Source organism: Bombina bombina, chromosome 11 (assembly GCF_027579735.1).
Source record: "Bombina bombina isolate aBomBom1 chromosome 11, aBomBom1.pri, whole genome shotgun sequence".
Lineage (NCBI taxonomy): Eukaryota > Metazoa > Chordata > Amphibia > Anura > Bombinatoridae > Bombina > Bombina bombina.
The window spans coordinates 59,723,688-59,740,879 of NC_069509.1; the positions used below are offsets into that span (position 1 = coordinate 59,723,688).

A 17,192-nucleotide genomic window follows, 5' to 3' on the forward strand; every position below is an offset into this window, starting at 1 on the left:
TCAGCTAGCGAGGGCCAAGTTCATACGGTTTCAATCAGACAACATGACAACTGTTGCGTACATCAACCATCAAGGGGGAACAAGGAGTTCCCTAGCGATGGAAGAAGTGACCAAAATCATTCTATGGGCGGAGTCTCACTCCTGCCACCTGTCTGCTATCCACATCCCAGGAGTGGAAAATTGGGAAGCGGATTTTCTGAGTCGTCAGACATTGCATCCGGGGGAGTGGGAACTCCATCCGGAAATCTTTGCCCAAGTCACTCAACTGTGGGGCATTCCAGACATGGATCTGATGGCCTCTCGTCAGAACTTCAAAGTTCCTTGCTACGGGTCCAGATCCAGGGATCCCAAGGCGGCTCTAGTGGATGCACTAGTAGCACCTTGGACCTTCAAACTAGCTTATGTGTTCCCGCCGTTTCCTCTCATCCCCAGGCTGGTAGCCAGGATCAATCAGGAGAGGGCGTCGGTGATCTTGATAGCTCCTGCGTGGCCACGCAGGACTTGGTATGCAGATCTGGTGAATATGTCATCGGCTCCACCATGGAAGCTACCTTTGAGACGAGACCTTCTTGTTCAGGGTCCGTTCGAACATCCGAATCTGGTCTCACTCCAGCTGACTGCTTGGAGATTGAACGCCTGATCTTATCGAAGCGAGGGTTCTCAGATTCTGTTATCGATACTCTTGTTCAGGCCAGAAAGCCTGTAACTAGAAAGATTTACCACAAAATTTGGAAAAAATATATCTGTTGGTGTGAATCTAAAGGATTCCCTTGGGACAAGGTTAAGATTCCTAAGATTCTATCCTTCCTTCAAGAAGGATTGGAAAAAGGATTATCTGCAAGTTCCCTGAAGGGACAGATTTCTGCCTTGTCTGTGTTACTTCACAAAAAGCTGGCAGCTGTGCCAGATGTTCAAGCCTTTGTTCAGGCTCTGGTCAGAATCAAGCCTGTTTACAAACCTTTGACTCCTCCTTGGAGTCTCAACTTAGTTCTGTCGGTTCTTCAGGGGGTTCCGTTTGAACCCTTACATTCCGTTGATATTAAGTTATTATCTTGGAAAGTTTTGTTTTTGGTTGCAATTTCTTCTGCTCGAAGAGTTTCAGAATTATCTGCTCTGCAGTGTTCTCCTCCTTATCTGGTGTTCCATGCAGATAAGGTGGTTTTACGTACTAAACCTGGTTTTCTTCCAAAAGTTGTTTCTAACAAAAACATTAACCAGGAGATTATCGTACCTTCTCTGTGTCCGAAACCAGTTTCGAAGAAGGAACGTTTGTTGCACAATTTGGATGTTGTTCGCGCTCTAAAATTCTATTTAGATGCTACAAAGGATTTTAGACAAACATCTTCCTTGTTTGTTGTTTATTCCGGTAAAAGGAGAGGTCAAAAAGCAACTTCTACCTCTCTCTCTTTTTGGATTAAAAGCATCATCAGATTGGCTTACGAGACTGCCGGACGGCAGCCTCCCGAAAGAATCACAGCTCATTCCACTAGGGCTGTGGCTTCCACATGGGCCTTCAAGAACGAGGCTTCTGTTGATCAGATATGTAGGGCAGCGACTTGGTCTTCACTGCACACTTTTACCAAATTTTACAAGTTTGATACTTTTGCTTCTTCTGAGGCTATTTTTGGGAGAAAGGTTTTGCAAGCCGTGGTGCCTTCCATTTAGGTGACCTGATTTGCTCCCTCCCTTCATCCGTGTCCTAAAGCTTTGGTATTGGTTCCCACAAGTAAGGATGACGCCGTGGACCGGACACACCTATGTTGGAGAAAACAGAATTTATGTTTACCTGATAAATTACTTTCTCCAACGGTGTGTCCGGTCCACGGCCCGCCCTGGTTTTTTAATCAGGTCTGATATTTTATTTTCTTTAACTACAGTCACCACGGTATCATATGGTTTCTCCTATGCAAATATTCCTCCTTAACGTCGGTCGAATGACTGGGGTAGGCGGAGCCTAGGAGGGATCATGTGACCAGCTTTGCTGGGCTCTTTGCCATTTCCTGTTGGGGAAGAGAATATCCCACAAGTAAGGATGACGCCGTGGACCGGACACACCGTTGGAGAAAGTAATTTATCAGGTAAACATAAATTCTGTTTTGCCATGAGTCAGGTTTTTGTGTATTTCCCTTTGCAGTCTAACAGTTTCAGCATGGGAATTATGTTTTAGGAAGTTATTTTTTAATATTTTCTTACCTGGAGTTTAGTCTTTTTTCCACTTTGAGTTGTTTTTCCTTAATTTTGCGGGCAAATCTAGGCTCGCAAGGGCACAAAATGCTTTTATTTATTGCGTCATTTTTGGCTCGAATTTGCGTCTATAGTGTTGCAAGTTTCATCATTTCCTGCGTCTTAATTGATTTTAGGTTGTTTGGCGCGAAGTCGCGCTTGTCATTTCCAAATATTTTTACCTGGGGTATAGTCTTTTTTCATTTGACTGTCATTTTAAATTAGCGGGCAGAATTAGGCTCGTGGGGGCGCAAAATGCTAAAGTATATTGCGTCATTTTTGGCGCGAAGTTACCTTAGATGACGCAAATTCGTTATTTCCGGCGTCTTAGTCGACGCCGAGTCTTTTCACAAGGTTGTGTCTTCAGTGACGTGAGTGTGTCATTTCCGGATGTTGTTAGCGGCAATTTTTTTTTTTCTGTTTGTGTTGTGCGTCATACTTGCCGCCAAATATTTCATTATTTAAAACCCCATTCCTATATTCCTCTTGCCTTTTTTCTCTATCAGAGGGCTATGCTGTTTGCATTTTTTTCCCATTCCTGAATAAGGAATATAAGGAAATTGATAATTTTGCTTTATATGTTGTTTTTTTCTCTTACATTTGCAAGATGTCTCAATCTGATCCTGTCTCATAAATCACTGATGGAACCCTGCTGCCTGATAACAGTTCTACCAAAGCTAAGTGTATTTGTTGTAAACTTGTGGAGATTTTTTCTCCAGCTGTGGTTTGTAATAGTTGTCATGATAAGCTTTTACTTGCAGAGAATGTATCTATCAGTAGTAGTTCATTACCTGTTGCTGTCCCCTCAACATCTATTCTAATGCAAAAGATATACCTGTAAATTTAAAAGATTTTATTTCTGATTCTATTCAGAAGGCTCTGTCTTCCATTCCGCCCTCTAATAAACATAAAAGGTCTTTTAAAACTTCAAATGACCGTCAACATACTGAATTATTCTCCTCTGATAAGGATCTATCTGATTCAGAAGATCCTTCCTCAGATATTGACACTGACAAATCTACTTATTTTTTAAAATAGAGTACATTCGTTCTTTGTTAAACGAAGTGTTGATTACATTGGATATTGAGGAGACTAAACCTCTTGATATTAAAACTAGTAAACATTTAAATTCTATTTATAAACCTCCTGTGGTTACTCCAGAAGTTTTTCCAGTTCCTGATGCTATTTCTGATATGATTTCTAAGGAATGGAATAGGCCTGGTACATCTTTTATTCCCTCTTCAAGGTTTAAAAAATTGTATCCTTTGCCAGCAGCTACATTGGAGTTTTGGGAAAAGATCCCCAAAGTGGATGGGGCTATCTCTACTCTTGCTAAACGTACTACTATTCCTATGGAAGATAGTACTTCTTTTAAAGATCCTTTAGCTAGGAAACTTAAATCTTATCTAAGAAAAGCCTATTTATATTCTGGTCATCTTCTCAGGCCTGCAATTTCTTTGGCTGATGTTGCAGCTGCATCAACCTTTTGGTTGGAACATTTAGCGCAACAAGAATTAGATTCTGATTTATGTAGCATTGTTCTCTTGCTTCAACATGCTAATCATTTTATTTGTGACGCCATTTTTGATATAATCAAAATTGATGTTAAATCTATGTCTAGCTATTTTAGCTAGAAGAGCTTTGTGGCTTAAATCTTGGAATGCTGACATGACTTCTAAGTCTAGATTGCTATCTTTGTCTTTCCAATGTAGTAAGTTATTTGGTTCTCAGTTGGATTCGATTATTTCAACTGTCACTGGGGGGAAGGGAGTTTTTTTTTGCCTCAGGATAAAAGACCTAAGGGTAAATCTAAAGCTTCTAACCGCTTTCGTTCCTTTCGACAAATTAAGGAATAGAAACCTAATCCTTCCCCCAAGGAATCTGTTTCCAATTGGAAAAATCCAAGCCTTTTAAGAAACCAAAGCCAGCCCCCAAGTCCGCATGAAGGTGCGGCCCTCATTCCAGTTCAGCTGGAAGGGGGCAGATTAAGGTTTTTCAAGGATGTTTGGACAAATTTTGTCCGAAATCAATGGATTCTGAGTATTGACTCTCAGGGGTATCAAATAGGATTCAGAGTAAGACCTCCTGTGAGAAGATTTTTTCTCTCACGCATACCAGCAAATCCGGTAAAGGCTCAGGCTTTCCTGAAGTGTGTTTCAGACCTGGAACTTTCAGGGGTAATCATGCCAGTTCCATTTCAGGAACATGGTCTGTGGTTTTATTCAAATCTATTCATTGTCCCAAAGAAAGAAAATTCATTCAGACCAGTTCTAGATCTAAAAATTTTTAATCGTTATGTAAAAGTACCAACTTTTAAGATGGTGACTATACGGTCTTTTCTGCCTTTTGTTCAGCAAGGGCATTATATGTCCACAATAGACTTACAGGATGCATATCTTCATATTCCGATTCATCCAGATCATTATCATTTTCTGAGATTCTCTTTTCTAGACAAGCATTACCAATTTGTCGCTCTTCCTTTTGGCCTAGCGACAGCTCCAAGAACCTTTTCAAAGGTTCTCGTTGCCCTACTCTCTGTAATCAGAGAGCGGGGTATTGTGGTGTTTCCTTATTTGGACGATATCTTGGTACTAGCTCAGTCTTTACATTCTGAAGAATCTCACACAAATCAACTAGTGTTGTTTCTTCAAAAATATGGTTGGAGGATCAATTTACCAAAAAGTTATTTGATTCCTCAGACAAGGGTCACCTTTTTAGGTTTCCAGATAGATTCAGTGTCCATGACTTTGTCTCTAACAGACAAGAGACGTTTAAAATTGGTTTCAGCCTGTCGGAACCTTCAGTCTCAGTCATTCCCTTCAGTAGCTATGTGCATGGAAGTTTTAGGTCTCATGACTGCAGCATCGGACGTGATCCTCTTTGCTCGTTTTCACATGAGACCTCTTCAGCTTTGTATGCTGAACCAATGGTGCAGGGATTATACAAGTATATCACAATTAATATCCTTAAATCTCAATGTTCGACTATCTCTGACTTGGTGGTTAGATCTCCATCGTATAGTTCAAGGGGCCTCTATTGTGGTCCAACCTGGACTGTGATCACAACAGATGCGAGTCTTTCATGTTGGTGAGCTGTTTGTGGATCTCTGACGGCAGAAGGGGTTTGGAAATCTTAAGAGGCGAGAATACCAATCAATATGTTGGAACTCCGTACGATTTTCAGACAGACAATATCACAACTGTGGCATATGTCAATCATCAGGGTGGGTCTCACAGTCCCCAAGCTATGAAAGAAGTATCTCGGATACTTGCTTGGGCGGAATCCAGCTCCTGTCTAATTTCTGCGGTTCATATCCCAGGTATAGACAATTGGGAGGCGGATTATCTCAGCCATCAGACTTTACATCCGGGGGAGTGGTCCCTCCATTCAGATGTTTTTTCTCAGGTTGTTCAGATGTGGGGTCTTCCAGAAATAGATCTCATGGCTTCTCATTTAAACAAGAATCTTTCCAGGTACCTGTCCAGGTCCAGGGATCCTCAGGCCGAATCAGTGGATGTGTTGACACTTTCTTGGTGTAATCAACCTGCTTATATTTTCCCGCCTCTAGTTCTTCCAAGAGTGATCTCCAAAATTATCATGGAGCAATCGTTTGTGTTGCTGATGGCTCCAGCATAGCCTCACAGGTTATGGTATGCGGATCTTGTTCGGATGTCCAGTTGCCAACCTTGGCCACTTCCATTAAGGCCGGACCTTCTGTCACAAGGTCCGTTTTTCCATCAGGATCTCAAATCATTAAATTTGAAGGTATGGAAATTGAACGCCTAGTTCTTAGTCATAGAGGTAAGTGATTAATACTATGTTACAGGCTCGTAAATCTGTTTCTAGGAAGATTTATTATCAAGTTTGGAAGACTTATATTTCATGGTGTTCTCATAAATTCTCTTGGCATTCTTTCAGAATTCCTAGAATTTTACAGTTTCTTCAGGATGGTTTGGATAAGGGTTTGTCTGCAAGTTCCTTGAAGGGACAAATCTCTGCTCTTTCTGTTTTATTTCACAGAAAGATTGCTAAGCTTTCTGATATTCACTGTTTTGTACAGGCTTTGGTTCGTATCAAGCCTGTCATTAAATCAATCTCTCCTCCTTGGAGACTTAATTTGGTTTTGAAGGCTTTACAGGGTCCTCCTTTTGAGCCTATGCATTCTTTGGACATTAAACTACTTTCTTGGAAAGTGTTGTTCCTTTTGGCCATCTCTTCTGCTAGAAGAGTTTCTGAATTATCTGCTCTTTCTTGTGAATCTCCTTTTCTGGTTTTTCATCAGGATAAGGCGGTTTTGCGGACTTCATTTAAATTCGTACCTAAGGTTGTGAATTCTAACAACATTAATATAGAAATTGTTGTCCCTTCCTTGTGTCCTAATCCTAAGAATTCTTTGGAGAGATCCTCACATTCTTTGGATGTGGTAAGAGCTTTGAAATATTATGTTGAAGCTACTAAACATTTCAGGAAGACTTCTAGTCTATTTGTTATCGTTTCTGGTTCTAGGAAAGGTCAGAAGGCTTCTGCCGTTTCCTTGGCTTCATGGTTAAAGCTTTTAATTCATCAAGCTTATTTGGAGTCGGGTCAAGCCCCGCCTCAGAGAATTACAGCTCATTCTACTAGATCAGTCTCCACTTCATGGCCTTTTAAGAATGAAGCTTCAGTTGATCAGATTTGCAAAGCAGCAACTTGGTCTTCTTTGCATACATTTACTAAATTCTACCGTTTTGATGTATTTGCTTCTTCAGAAGCAGATTTTGGTAGAAAAGTTCTTCAGGCAGCTGTTTCAGTTTGATTCCTCTGCTTGTGTTTTAAATTTTTCTTTTCATTTATAAGGATAAACTTATATTTTGGGTTGTGGATTAATTTTTTTCAGCGAAATTTGGCTGTTTTTATTTTTATCCCTCCCTCTCTAGTGACTCTTGTGTGGAGCTCCACATCATGGGTATTGCTATCCCATACGTCACTAGCTCATGGACTCTTGCTAATTACATGAAAGAAAACATAATTTATGTAAGAATTTACCTGATAAATTAATTTCTTTGATATTGGCAAGAGTCCATGAGGCCCACCCTTTTTATGGTGGTTATGATTTTTTGTATAAAGCACAATTATTTCCAATTTCCTTTGATCGTGCTTTTTACTCCTTTCTTTATCACCCCACTACTTGGCTATTCGTTAAAATGAATTGTCGGTGTTATGAGGGGTGTATTTATAGGCATTTCAAGGTTTGGGAAACTTTGCCCCTCCTGGTAGGATTGTATATCCCATACATCACTAGTTCATAGACTCTTGCCAATATGAAAGAAATGAATTTATCAAGTAAGTTCTTACATAAGTTATGTTTTTGCATGCCGATAATGTTTCTATAAGTACTAGTACATCGTTTGTTGTTCCCTCAACATCCAATGTACATGATATCTCTGTTGATGCCGATGCAATACAGAAGGCTATGACTGCTATTGCACCTTCTAATAAACGTAAAAGATCTTTTAAAACTTCTCATAAAACTGATAAAATTTGTAATTACTGACAATATACTGAAATATCCTCCTCTGAAGAGGATCTCTCTGGTTCAGAAGATCCTACTTCAGACATTGAAATTGATAAATCTTTTTATCTTTTTAAGATTGAATATATTTGGTCTTGGTTGAATGAAGTATTGGTTACTTTGGGTATTGAGGAGTCTGGTCCTCTTGATAACAAAACCAGTAAACGTTTAATTTCTGTTTTTAAACCTCCTGTGATTACTCCTGAGGTTTTTTCTTTTCCAGATGCGGTTTCTGATATGTTTGCTAAGGAATGGTCTAAACCTGGTGCTTCTTTTAATCCTTCTTCTAGGTTTAAGAAGTTATATCCTTTACCAGTGGCTAATTTGGAGTTTTGGGAAAAGTCCCTAAGGTTGATGAAGCTTTTTCTACTCTTGCCAAACGTACTACTATTCCTATGGAAGATAATACTTCTTTTAATGATCCTTTAGATAGGAAGATTTAATCTTATCTGAGGAAAGCTTATTTACATTCTGGTTATATTCTCAGGCCTTCCATTTCTGAGGCTGATGTTGCGGCTGTATCCACTTTTTGGTTGGATAGCTTAGCACAACAGGAAGCAGATTCTGATTTGTCTAGCATTGTTCTTTGCTTCAACATGCTAATAATCATTTTATCTGTGATGTCTATTTTTGATATCATCAAGATTGATGTTAAATCTATGTCTTTTTAGCTAGAAGAGCTTTATGGCTCAAATCATGGAATGCTGACATGGTGTCTAAATCTAGATTACTATCTCTCTCTTTCCAGGGTAATAATTTATTTGGTTCTCAGTTAGATTCTATTATTTCCACTATCACTAGGGGGAAGGGAGTTTTTTTGTCCCAAGATAAAAAATCTAAGGGTAAATCTAAAGTTTCTAATCCTTTCCGTTCCTTTTGTCAGAATAGAGAACAGAAAACCACTCCTTCCCCTAAGGACTCTGGTTCCAATTGGAAGCCATCTTCAAGTTGGAATAAATTCAAGCCTTATAAGAAACCAAAGCCAGCCCCCAAGACTGCATGAAGGTGCGACCCTCAATCCAGTTCAACTGGAGGGGGGCAGATTGAAATTATTTCAAAACATTTGGGCAGATTCTGTTCAGAATCAGTTGATTCAGAGCATTGTCTCTCAAGGGTATCAAATAGATTTCAGAATAAGACCTCCTGTGAGAAGATTCTTTCTCTCACGTTCCAACAAATCCTATGAAAGCTCAGGCTTTTCTGAATTGTGTTTCAGATCTGGAGCTTTCAGGGGTGATTATACCAGTTCCGCTTCAGGAACAGGGTCTGGGTTTTTATTCAAATCTATTCGTTGTCCTTAAGAAAGAAAATTCATTCAGACCAGTCCTGGATCTGACGTTTTTGTAAGGGTCCCAACTTTCAAAATGGTGACTATAAGGACTATTCTGCCTTTTGTTCAGCAAGGTCATTACATGTCCACAATAGACTTACAGGAAGCTTATCTTCACATTCCGATTCATCTAGATCACTATCGGTTTCTGAGATTCTCTTTTCTAGATGAGCATTACCAATTTGTCGCTCTTCCATTTAGCCTAGCGACAGCTCCAAGAATCTTTTCGAAGGTTCTTGGTGCCCTTCTATCTGTAATCAGAGAGCAGGGTATTGCGGTGTTTCCTTATTTGGATGATTTCTTGGTACTGGCTCAATCTTTTCATTTAGCAGAATCTCACACAAATCAACTAGTGTTGTTTCTTCAAAGACATGGTTGGAGGATCAATTTACCAAAGAGTTTGATTACTCAGACAAGGGTCACCTTTTTAGGTTTCCAGATAGATTCAGTGTCCATGACTCTGTCTTTAACAGACAAGAGACAAATGAAATTGTTTTCAGCCTGTCGAAACCTTCAGTCTCGATCATTCCCTTCCGCGGCTATGTGCATGGAAGTTTTAGGTCTCATGACTGCAGCATCAGACACAATCTCCTTTGCTTGTTTTCAAATAAGAACTCTGCAACTTTGCATGCTGAATCAATGGTGCAGGGATTATACTCTCATATCACAATTGATATTCTTAAATTTCCCAGCATTCTACTCTCTCTGACTTGGTGCTTAGACCATCATCGTATTGTTCAAGGGACCTATTTTGTTTGTCCTTCCTGGACTGTAGTCTCAACAGATGCAAGTCTTTCAGGTTGGGGAGCTGTCTGGGGGTCTCTGATAGCACAAGGGGTTTGGAATCCTCTAGAGGTGAGGTTACCTATCAATATCTTAGAACTCTGTGCTATTTTCAGGGCTCTTCAGGCTTGGCCTCTATTAAAGAGAGAACTTTTCATTCGCTTTCAAACTGACAATATCACAACTGTGGCATATGTCAATCATCAGGGAGGAACTCTCAGTCCTTTAGCAATGAAAGAAGTATCACGGATACTTTCTTGGGCGGAATCCAACTCTTGTCTAATTTCAGCGATTCATATCCCAGGTGTAGACAATTGGGAAGCGGATTATCTCAGCCGTCAGACTTTACATCTGGGGGAGTGGTCTCTCCATCCAGATGTGTTTTTTCAGATTGTACAGATGTGGGGTCTTCCAGAAATAGATCTGATGGCTCCCTATATAAACAAGAAACTTCCCAGAGACCTTTCCAGGTCCAGGGATCCTCATTCGGAGATGGTGGATGCGTTAGCAGTTCCTTGGTCTTACCAACCTGCTTATATTTGTCTGCCTCTGGTTCTTCTTCCAAGTGTAATCTCCAAGATCATAATGGAACAATTGCATGTGTTTCTGATAGCATCAGCATGGCCTCATAGGTTCTGGTATGCGGATCTTGTCCGGATGTGCAGTTGTCAACCTTGGCCACTCAGTGATTAATACTATGTTGCAGGTTCGTAAGTCTGTTTCAAGGAAGATTTATTATCGGGTTTGGAAAACCTATATTTCATGGTTTTCTCAGAAATTCTCCTGGCATTCTTTTAGAATTCCTAGAATTTTACAGTTTCTTCAGGACGGTTTGGATAAAGGCTTGTCTGCAAGTACTTTGAAGGGACAAATCTCTGCTCTTTCTGTTTTATTTCATAGAAATATTGCTAAACTTCCTGATATTCACTGTTTTGTTCAAGCTTTGGTCCGTATCAAGCCTGTTATTAAATCTATTTCTCCTCCTTGGAGTCTTAATTTGGTTTTGAAGGTTTTACAGGCTCCTCCTTTTGAGCCTATGCATTCTTTGAATATTAAACTTCTTTCTTGGAAAGTATTGTTCCTTTTGTTAGAAGAGTTTCTAAATTGTCTGCTCTCTCTTGTAAATCTCCTTTTCTGATTTTCCATCAGGATAAAGCTGTTTTGCAGACTTTGTTTAAATTTCTTACTAAGGTTGTGAATTCTAGCAACATTAGTAGGGAAATTGCTGTTCCTTCCTTATGTCCGAATCCAAAGAATTCTCTAGAGAAATCGTTACACTCTTTGGATGTGGTAAGAGCTTTGAAATACTATGTTGAGGCTACTAAAGTTTTCAGGAAGACTTCTAGTCTATTTGTTGTCTTTCTTGGTTTTAGGAAAGGTCAGAAAGCCTCTGCCATTTCTTTGGCATCTTGGTTAAAGCTTTTGATTCACAAGGCTTACTTTGTGGTGAGGCAGTCTCCACCTCAGATAATTACGGCTCATTCTACTAGATCAGTTGCCACTTCTTGGGCTTTTAAGAATGAAGCTTCAGTTGATCAGATTTGCAAAGCAGCAAATCTGATCTTCTTTGCATACGTTTACTAAATTTTACCATTTCAATGTATTTGCTTCTTCTAAAGCAGTCTTTGGTAGAAAAGGTCTTCAGGCAGCTGTCTCAGTTTGATTCTTCTGTTTATATTTTTAGTTTTTTTCTTGAAATTTATAATAAAAAAAAAATATTTTTTGGATTTAATTTCTCAGCGGAAATAGCTGTTTTTATTTTATCCCTCCCTCCCTGGTGTCAGGGTATGGGAGAATAGGAAAAATAAAATAAAAATGTTGAGATGATGTATAAGGTGCAGGAGAGCCTGACTGAAATGTAAAAGCTAATCACTAACCCCAAGGCAGAAATTGATGTGATCTAAGATGGTGTCACAGAAAATGCAGAATATCTGCAGAAAAAAACAGGACACATGCTTTCGCTTTGCAGCGCTGCGGCACATCAGCCTTTTCTCTTCAAACAACGCTGTGCTATGGATGCAATGTGTAAGTTTTCCTTAACACAGTGCAGCTAGAGGGAAGCGCTGTTTGAAGAGAACAGTCAAATAGTGGAAGCACATTGATTGGTGTCTGGCTCTTGGGAATTTTTACAACCCCGCCCCCTATCCTTACCATTCTGCGACTCTGGAATGTAACTCATTCTTGTGAGCAATGCACCTTTTTTATTACTACATATTTTCTTTATAATTATGTGATTTTAGATCAAGAGCAAAGGAAACAATTTTTTTCAAGAGATGTTTTAAAAGTATTTTTTCTCTGTAACTAATCCAATTTTTATGTGTGTGCTCGCACCCCTGTGATGATGTATATGATTAAATCTGTCTTTTATACTGTTAATTTGTATTTTAACTCACATAAATTCTGAAAAAGTGTAAGGCAGTATTTTAAAATTAATTATTTCTATGGCTTAATATCCTTTCTCATAGAGTGTTTGAAAAAGCATTAAAGACACAGCTACCTTCAGCCAGTTAGATCTGCTGCTCCAATGATTTACCTAAATGTTTGGTTCTGGATTGGCTGCCAGTATGAGATTATCATGAGCTAAATTTCATTCAGACTTGCTCCTCCTGGTATAGCAGGAAGAACAGATTATCGTGATAACCAATACCAGGAGGAGCAGATTACTGTGACAACCAATAGGAATTTTTAAATATGTGATAATTGAGTCTCAAATCGCTAAAGTATTTGATAATAGCATCACAAGCTAATGCAGATTAGTAAGAACATTCAGAAAGACAAAATAATGAGCAGCAGCCTCTCAGACAACAGTACAACAGAATATGTTACATCTGTAATGTTGTCTAAAGGTATAATATAAATTATGTTCTATTTTTATGTTTGTTACAGAGACCTCTCCAACAACAGCATTGAGTCTTTGGAAAAAGCACTGTTTGAAAATCTAGACTTTCTACAGACATTGTAAGTGAATGTCAGCCTTATCTTCCTGTTAATCTGCAGAGAATGGTACTTGGCAAAATGAGCTTCTTAATGTGACATTCCTTATTTTTCTATGTTTGTCCATCCTTTCTTCTTTTACATTACCCCTCCCTCCCTCTCATTCCCTCCCTCTATCTCATTCCCTCACTCCTTTCCCTCTTTACTCCCTTCCCTCGTCTTCCTCTCCCTCCCTTTTCTTCCCCTTCTCTCTACCCAACCCTCACTCCTTTCTCTCTTTACTCCCTTCCCTCGTCTTCCTCTCCCTCCCTTTTCTTCCCCTTCTCTCCACCCAACCCTCACTCTTTACTCCCTTCCCTCATCTTCCCTTTCACTCCACCCAACCCACACTCCATTCCCTCCAACCGACCCTCACTCCTTTCCCTCCAACCGACACCGCTTTATCTCCAACTCTCACTCCTTGCCCCATTCATCCCTGCAACTTGCACTCCTTTCCCTCATTCCTTCCATGCTTCCCCCACTCACCCCTTCATAACTCCTTACCTTCACCACTCCTTTCCTCCTCTTATCACTCCCTCCCTCCCTTCCTTTCCTTCCCTATATCTTTCTCCTTCACCATGCCCTCCTCCATTCTGTTCCCTCCCTCCTTCCCTCCCCTCTAACCCTCCTTCTCGTTTATCCTTTGATGAAGATATTTTGCATGAGAGCATACTAAGGTAGGAGAGTGCACACTTTAAGCAGTGCTTGCAACAATGTTATATATATAATACTTAAGACACATTCACACTCCTTAGCCTACCTGAGTATGCTAAGTTTCAACAAATTATACCAATTGAAATAAAAATGTGATAATACAAGTAGAAAACCTTTTATCCAAACTATTTGGGACAGGAAAAGGTTTGAATTTTGGAATCTGTAAAATGGGACGGTTTGGAGAGAGGGTGGAACCAAGTGTAAACAACAATATCTTATGTCATTTAGACAATATTTGCATGTCATTATACATCTTATACATGTAACCTTAAGGTAGTTTTATATCATGTTAACACTGTTGTATACATAGAACCCTCACACAGTACTGTTGTTTTAAATAATAGACTATTGTTTGCATTTTAGAACCACAAAACCAAAGACACAGGCATAGAAGATTGTGAATTACAGGCAGAGAAAAACAGTAATTGTTTTTTTTTATTAAAAAGTTTGAATTTTGGAATTCCGGATTTGGGGATTTGTACCTGTAAACGAAAATTTGTATTTTTAAAATTGCATCCACGTCATAAACGTTTAATTTTGACTTCCATGTCCTCACGCAGCTCATACCCGTGCGTAGCGCTAAGTCATGCTTCCCTATTGATAAAATACAGATATTAATCTGTTCCTTTTCTCACAGACATATCAGCAACAATCAGATCACCACCCTGGAAGATGGAATATTTGCAAATTTATTGAATTTAAGTGAGGTGTAAGTATGTCTTCAGTTATACTTTAACAAAACAAACAAAAAAGGGACATTAAACACTAAATAAAGGCTAGATAGAATGATGCATTCAAAGAAAAGATTAGTCTGAGTATAACATCTAGATGTATTTTTTTAAAGTTTCATTAATTGTTTAAATAGTGACAAAATAAGTGTAAAGTTTTAGTGTCTATAAAACAATAGGAGCTGCCATGTTGTAACTTAGGTTTCTTTCTCTGCTGTGGCCATTTAGGGACAGTTATAAATAGGTCACTAGAGTGTGAATTAATTAAAGTGATGGTAAATCCAGCCAAATTGCTCCACATATTTGTAAAGGTCTTATCCTAAGTAGCATATCAATATGCTTTTTTATTAATCAATTCATAAGCACACTGAATAATTTTACTTTTATTCCTGCTACGTTACCGTATTGAATTCAGCCTCTCTCTAAGATTTTGAAGCTCCTTCTTTGAGTGGCATGTGTTCTAGCCAATCAGAGCCTCACCATGCGCCCCATGTAAAAGTCTATCTGCACGCTCCCATGCTCAGAACGCTGTCATCTTATTGAAATGCACATGCGTTACAAGCAACTTACGCTATTTGCGCAACAGAATAAGTTGAAACCGCAAAAGAAAATTCCCTTATTCTGTTGCGCAAATAGCGTAAGTTGCTTGTAGCGCATCCGCATTTCAATAAGATTACAGCGTTCCGAGCACGGGAGCGTGCAGATAGGCTTTTACATGGGGCACATGGTGAGACTCTGATTGGCTAAAACAGATGCCACTCAAAGAAGGAGCTTCAAAAATCTTAGAGAGAGGCTAAATTCAATACGGTAACGTTGCAGGAATAAAAGTAAAATTATTCAGTGTGCTGATGAATTGATTAATTAAAAAGCATATCGATATGCTAGTTGGGATAAGACCTTTACAAATATGTGCAGCACTTTGGCCGAATTTACCATCACTTTAACTCTTCAGAGGCTGACTGATAGCCAGTGGTAGGAGAGTAGTAGTTTAACCACTTGGTGTCCAGCACCTTCTTAAAAACACAATCTTAATCTTTATTGCCAAGTAATACATATGAATTTGGATATTTTTGTAAATCTGATATAATTCCCATTATCATTTTAGAGTTGTATATATTCTCTTTTTTTGTTTTAGAAACCTAAGTGAGAATCCCTGGTTCTGCGACTGTCGCCTTTCCTGGCTTCCTCGCTGGGCTGATGAGGCTGGGGTCACGTTACTAGAGAAGGACTCTACACTCTGTGCTCAGCCATCGCTAGTGTCTGGCCAACATCTGCTTAACGTATCGTTCTCCAGGTCTGCTTGTGGTAAGCATATTGCACCCGCAAATGGGGGTGAGCATTTAGTGACCGTTTTAATGCTAAAGGTGTATGAACATTGCAATATTTTATATCAAGATACAGGTTATAGTAATGTAATTTGGGATTATAACAAAATAATCCAATAGGGGGCGCACCACCAATAGTTCAAACTAACTGCAGGTAGCAACGTGTACAAATAAATATGTGCAATAAGAAAATAGTATTCCAAAATGACTGAATGTGAGTCATATGTCTCTCAGCCAGGTCCCTCTACTTTAAATCACACAGATATCAATGATCAGTTCTGAAAATCAAACATAAAAAACGGTGCGCCACATAGCGTAATCTTGTTAAAAAAATATTTGGAATAAGAAAACAAAATAGCACTCACACTGTGGTTGGTACTGTTAGATCACAGTGAAAAATTAGCTGGTTGGCTCTCTTAGCTGTCAGCTCACTGGACCTCCGACACCGATCTCCAGAACCGCTGCTGCTGCTCCTGCACTACTCTGTCACAATGTGGAAAGGTGTAATAAACACCGCTGGATACAGTATAAGAAGAGCCAGCTGACTATTGTGATGGTCTGTTCAACAAGCCTCTTGCACCGATCCACAGAATAGTTGCTGATATGCTATGTGCGCTTCTTTTTTATGTATGTATGAGGTTATAGTAATTGGATTACAGGAATACTACAGTACTGTTTGTAAATTTATTTAAAAAAAGGATAGCATGGTAGAGTGAAAAGAAAGCAATATTAATATGTAAATGGCATAGAGAATGTCAAGGTGTTGGAAAATGCCTAAACACCACCTACTCGTTGATCTTGGTGATGGCTGGGCAAAGTCATTTTCCTAGCTAGCATATATCAGTAATTAAGTACTGTGCTGCAAAAGATGTACATATAAAATACATGTTTTTTTTTGGGGGGGGGGGTGTGAGTGTAGGAGAGCCAGCAGTGTGTGGGAGTGGAGAGCCAGCAGTATGTGGGAGGGATGGAGAACCTTCAGGTGTATGGGAGGGAAGGACAAACTGGAGGTGTTTGTTAGTGAAGGAGAACCCGAAGGTGTGTGGGATTGAAGAAGAACCCGGAGGTGTGTGGGAGTGAAGGAGAACCTGGAGGTGTGTGGGAGTGAAGGAGAACCTGGAGGTGTGTGGGAGTGATGGAGAACCTGGAGGTGTGTGGGAGTGAAGGAGAACCTGGAGGTGTGTGGGAGTGAAGGAGAACCTGGAGGTGTGTGGGAGTGAAGGAGAACCTGGAGGTGTGTGGGAGTGAAGGAGAACCTGGAGGTGTGTGGGAGTGAAGGACAACCTGGAGGTGTGTGGGAGTGAAGGACAACCTGGAGGTGTGTGGGAGTGAAGGAGAACCTGGAGGTGTGTGGGAGTGAAGGAGAACCTGGAGGTGTGTGGGAGTGAAGGAGAACCTGGAGGTTTGTGGGAGTGAAGGAGAACCTGGAGGTTTGTGGGAGTGAAGGAGAACCTGGAGGTTTGTGGGAGTGAAGGAGAACCTGGAGGTGTGTGGGAGTGAAGGAGAACCTGGAGGTGTGTGGGAGTGAAGGAGAGCTGGTGGTGGATTGGAGTGAAAGAGAACTA

General features: G+C 39.9%; 1 protein-coding gene across 1 annotated transcript in view; it reads left to right on the plus strand.

Annotated features, from left to right (window-relative positions):
- Positions 1–17,192, plus strand: part of PKD1 (polycystin 1, transient receptor potential channel interacting) — a 302,520-nt gene that overhangs the window by 153,508 nt on the left and 131,820 nt on the right. The window contains exons 2-4 of the mRNA XM_053694512.1: positions 12,774–12,845; positions 14,212–14,283; positions 15,438–15,607. Coding sequence (XP_053550487.1) covers positions 12,774–12,845; positions 14,212–14,283; positions 15,438–15,607 — 314 coding nt within the window. The remainder of the gene's footprint in view (positions 1–12,773; positions 12,846–14,211; positions 14,284–15,437; positions 15,608–17,192) is intronic.